We start from the raw sequence: 5,030 nt of genomic DNA on the forward strand, positions 1-5,030 counted from the left end.
GTTCACAAAACGTGCAAACCCGACACCTGGGAACAAGCCAATTCGAAATCTTCATATCCTATCATAATTTTCAGATACAAAGATATTTGTTCCACATAGCCAGCACAAGACAAGAAAACTAAGCCATGAAATACCTCTTGGCCTACGGTCCATGGCTGACAGTATTATTCATCCATCTACTTTATATTCTCTTGCATGATGGATGTTATGAACTTTTTACGAAATTCTGCTCTGATTAATTTCTTATTTCACAAAAATGAGCATAATTGTCTAATCTCCCCCATGAGATTAACATTGTGACATCGACAAAGTGAATGGGAGAGAGGGATAATCTACAGCATCAGAGCATTCAGGAAGTCCATAAATGATTTTCTTTCGTAGCTGTAAACAGTCAAGTCATGGAAAACAGTCAACCGCTTTGGTAATGTGGTGACAAGTTTAGGAAGGTCAGGGCATTCTATTATGGCTTCAGATATCTTCGCGCCTGTGGACGAGAGCACATCTACTACATAGAGTTGTTTGATGCTGTTATAGTACGTGAGATAGATGTCATCTGACCCATCGATGGCAATACCTGAAATCCTCCCTTCATAGTCATCGAGGTGAATAGTGGACTTGATGCCCAATAACATATCTACTACGTAGATGACGTTTTTTCCTCCCGTGTTAGAAAGTACGCCGATTAATCCAGACGACATGGATGAAAATCCAATAATGCAAGCGTCTTTTGTCAATTTGACAGTTTGTACAAGGTTTCCATTTTCAGGGTTATAGATATCTATGGTAGAACCACTCAAGCAGGCTGTTAGAATCAAGCCATTCTTGTCAACATTGAGAAACATAAATGGTCCACATTTGGTGCGGATTGGTCTCACATGAAGCCATGTGTTCACGACGTCATGATCAGGATTACTCGAATGACGATGAAATATCAAGAGATTGCCATCCGGTGTCACAGCCACGAGTCTGCTTTGGTGTAATCGGGCTACAGATAATATCCTCACTCGATTTGTTCCCTGAATCTTCACAGGGGTTATCGTTCTAGCGTTTGTATTGGCGACAAACAGAGAATTGTCGCGGTGTAGCAATACTTCGTGATTGCTTATCAATCCTATGAACGCCGTGCCTGCGGGTTGTTCCCATGTATCATGCAGGACACACTCCTCATCATCCATTCCATCAAGTTGACCAATCTCAAGTCCTTCTCTTAGCTTGAATTTGATTCTCTCGACCTTCTGTCTGATCTGACTAATGTTTTCCAGGTTAACTTTAGTCTTAATACACTGATTCAACAAGCCACTGACGCTAGTGACATCACGTAGAAGACGGTTCTCTTCGATGATTAGATCCTCAGCTTTCTTAATGGCACCACTAATTTCGTCTCTCATATCTTGCAGCTCTGTTTGCAGCTTGACTTTTAACTTCACAATTATACCTTTGATTTTTCCGAGCTCAAGTAAGAGCGCCTCTGCGTTACGTTTTCCTTCATGGCTGGATTCTTCGGCATCATTTGTAGCCTTCTCAAGAAGTTTCTTTCTTTCTTCATTAATTTTTCTGATATTCTCCTCCGCCTCATTATTGATCTTAGCCCTCTTCTCATCCAGCTCACAGAGGATTTTCTTTCTCTCTTCTTCTTCTCTGCCCCTGATCTGCCTTTCGATCATCCTAAGGTAAGAGTTTATATGTGAGTAATGCTGACTGACGTTCTGTGTAAAGCATTCGATATTCTCTTTTTTCGCACGCCCCTCCTGTAACATTTTCATTAACTGATCCTGTTTTTCAGCTGTAACGTCCTGAATGTCATGCTTTTGACAAGCTTCATGGTGATTGGTTAAGGCACATGCAAGGCAAATTGGAATTTCATGAGACTTGCAATAAAGCTTGGCTTCCTCCCCATCGTGTTTGCCGCAGACCCATTTAATTTTTCTCACCACTCCCTTGATAGTGTCCTGTCGTTCTCGGGCACAGTCGTCACAAAGCCTTTCATGAACCTCTCGGCGGTAAGTGATGTGTGACTTGGTCTTGCTGTGACATCCTTCACAATCAGTGTCATCATCTTTACGGAAGTTGGTTGCCATGTTCGACGAATGCTGCAGGAGTGACGCTGCCAGTGGAAACAAATGAACAAACGGAAAACAAACAATAATCGTAACCACTAAATCTTGAGCTGTTTTGGGAGGTTTTGACATGCAGGAATACCTAGTGTTAAAATGTGTACACTGAAATGCATGTTCTGTATCGAAACTTAAAGAACGAAAAATAGAAAAATAAATAACGAGATTTCATTTCAGCACACTCTGTTGTCTATTGGAATCGCTTAAATGAAATCGGACAATGTAACAAATTAATGTACTGGCATATTCCTCTCTCACCCTATCACTGCCATCTTAATATATGCATATAGGTACTGTAAAATTAGGCCTACTAAACTGTACATGATCCTGGGGTACTTTTCACCTAAAGCCAGGAACCGATTGCATTTGAAATGAGCCTCGAAGGCGCCTTCACAAGACTCCGGGCAGCAATCGAACCGCGTTCGTTGGCTTTCGAAGTGTTTTCTAAAAATTCTGACCTCATTTTCTGAGATAATTCTTAACATTCCTATTGCGTTCCAACTACATTCCAGCCGCATTCGACAGCTGATACACTCTGAATATTCAAGAATTATTCGAGATTGGTTCAAAGTGCATTCCCAGTTTTTGAACAACATTCCTACCGAGCTGTTAGGATTGGAAATTTGAAATGTGGCGCGTATTTGATAATCCACAATTCTGACTGGTTTTGCTTGATTCGTGTTGATTCCGAACAAGTGTGAAGAGCATCAATTCTTGATCAATTGACGTTTGTTTAAATGAACACTGACGGACAACATTTCGATTAACAATAAATGACTTAATCAAAGCCCTTGGTTCTGACTGCATTTTAAAAGTAGAAAAATGACTGGCACACAGAAACAGTTTAGGAGATTCCCATTGACAGCAGCTGATTTCATGAATTAAATAAACAACTAAGACAACAGCAAAGCAAAAACATCCAAAAAATGTTCACGTTTACTCACAAAAAGTGTTTTCTTATTTAGGCGTTAGACGTCACAAACAGTGGTTATGAGTCTTGTGACGAACGAATAACGTCTAGGTCCAAGGCGAGGCAAAGAATCGAATCATAAGGGAGGGAAAAATAAAATGGCACGCTGTCCAAAAGCCGACATACAACATACATGTGCCTACCATCGTGTGATTCTTCAGCCTCCAGACTGATCATGTCAATTACAAACTCTAAGACTTATAAGTTGTAAAATTACCTTTCTATAGAGAAGTTCTATCAAAACATTGATTCCTGACACCTTGACGTTTGATGAAATGAACGTCATAGCGAAAATGGCGCAGCCAGTCAACAATTCCTTGAAATTAAATCACTCAATCCGTGTACACAGCTCTGAATGCGTTTCAATCGTAGACAAAATGGCTACTGCATTGTAAGTTTAGGGGGATTCCCAGTGACGACAGTCGTTTGGTTCATGGTTTTCAAAAAAAAAAAAAAAAAACAAGAACAAAAATGCACCCTAGAGTACCCCCAACATAGTCGGTAATTACTTCAGCAGAAATATATTTTGTGTATTTTTGTGTATTCTTTCTTTGTTTACCAAACGGCACCATTGCATGGCTGACGCTATTTCATGGTTGGAAGAAGTGTGGTAACTTTCAGAAACGAGAATAGGACGTGTACACTCTTTTAATGTGTATCAATATCTTAAAACCAAACTATAAATAGTCGTAATGACGCTTGAGTAATTAAGTTGTTACGACGAAGCTTCTATTCAAAGAGATCAGAAATTCATTGGTCACTACATGCGCCCATGAAAACTTTTATAAAAGCTCAGACAGGTCAGACTACGTATACCGAGTAGGTCGAGCATGTACATTAAATTACATCGGAATTACATCGTTTTGAGGACTTTTTTGTTTTGTTTCAATAAACTCATAATAAAGATTAATGTAACCAAGGATAATCTTAAAGATATCATGAGACCCGTAATCTCAAATGTGTAATCATGCTCCCAGTTGTTTGACACTTCAGCCATTGTAGGTAAAGGGTCGAAGGATAAGCTAGGTTGCTTTGTAAATTACATATATTCTCATTACTTGCTCATGATCGAGATTTAAGTCATTCGTGGTGACAAAAAGATCATATTAATGAAGAGTGCAGTTAATTACTAATTTCCAAGTACTCTGTATAATCTGCGGAGAATATAATTGTTCCCTTTAAAGGCATTGTTTACCATTAGCAGAAGAAACAAAACCCCAGATTTAGTCATTCAAAATACATGTAGTTTTAAAATGTGAGTTAGGATAGAAATAACCAAAGAAAAAAATTGAGTCAATATAATAAATGTTAACTATTGTTGAATATACAAAATGTGAACAATAGTTATAATGAGTGAAAATGTCTCTAGACTAAATTGTCTATACAGTTATGGTTTAGTGAGAAAATTGTTTAGGCTTTATTGCGAACATTTTTACACGGTAGGACATATTATGATGTAACTAACCTACACATATGTATCAAATGTGATATCTTGAACATTTTAATCACTGCTCCCAATGGTAAACAGTACCTTTAACCGGTGTCTCCTTTTTTCAAAGCAGAGAAATCTTTGTAAAGCAGTGAACCCAATGGGCTTTAGAAATGTTGCAGCCCTTCGATTGTCCCCTCCAAGCAGTATTCTCATCTTCATTCATCCGAGACCAGTACCCTATCTCTCATGACACTGTTTGTGAATCGTGTCAGGGAGTAAGGTGGCAAAGATGTGGTATTATTTTTCTCACTATTAATACTCACAGTACCAGAAATTGTGTAGGTTAATTCAAGCTTGTGATCAGCTTGAATCCGTTGTGTTAGCTTGCGAAGTTGGTTTCTCATAGAATTATAACTGGAGTGTCTGTCTGTTTTTCACTATATTTTTATCACCAATTTTCACGGTATTGCACACAACTCATGTCCTTTTTCAAATAGTTTGTCTTCCTTTAAAA

At 38.6% G+C, this 5,030-nt stretch overlaps 1 protein-coding gene across 1 annotated transcript; it reads right to left on the reverse strand.

The window, feature by feature from the left end:
* Positions 1-332: 332 nt before the first annotated feature.
* LOC140242319 (uncharacterized) lies at positions 333-2,078 on the reverse strand. Its single transcript, XM_072322058.1, has one exon. The coding sequence runs from the start codon at positions 2,076-2,078 to the stop codon at positions 333-335; it is 1,746 nt and encodes a 581-aa protein (XP_072178159.1).
* Between the last annotated feature and the right edge of the window lie 2,952 nt (positions 2,079-5,030).

Source organism: Diadema setosum, chromosome 19 (assembly GCF_964275005.1).
Source record: "Diadema setosum chromosome 19, eeDiaSeto1, whole genome shotgun sequence".
NCBI lineage: Eukaryota > Metazoa > Echinodermata > Echinoidea > Diadematoida > Diadematidae > Diadema > Diadema setosum.

Coding starts and splice junctions, on each gene's coding strand:
- LOC140242319 (XM_072322058.1), bottom strand. CDS start 2,078: ATGGCAACCAACTTCCGTAAAGATGATGACACTGATTGTGAAGGATGT.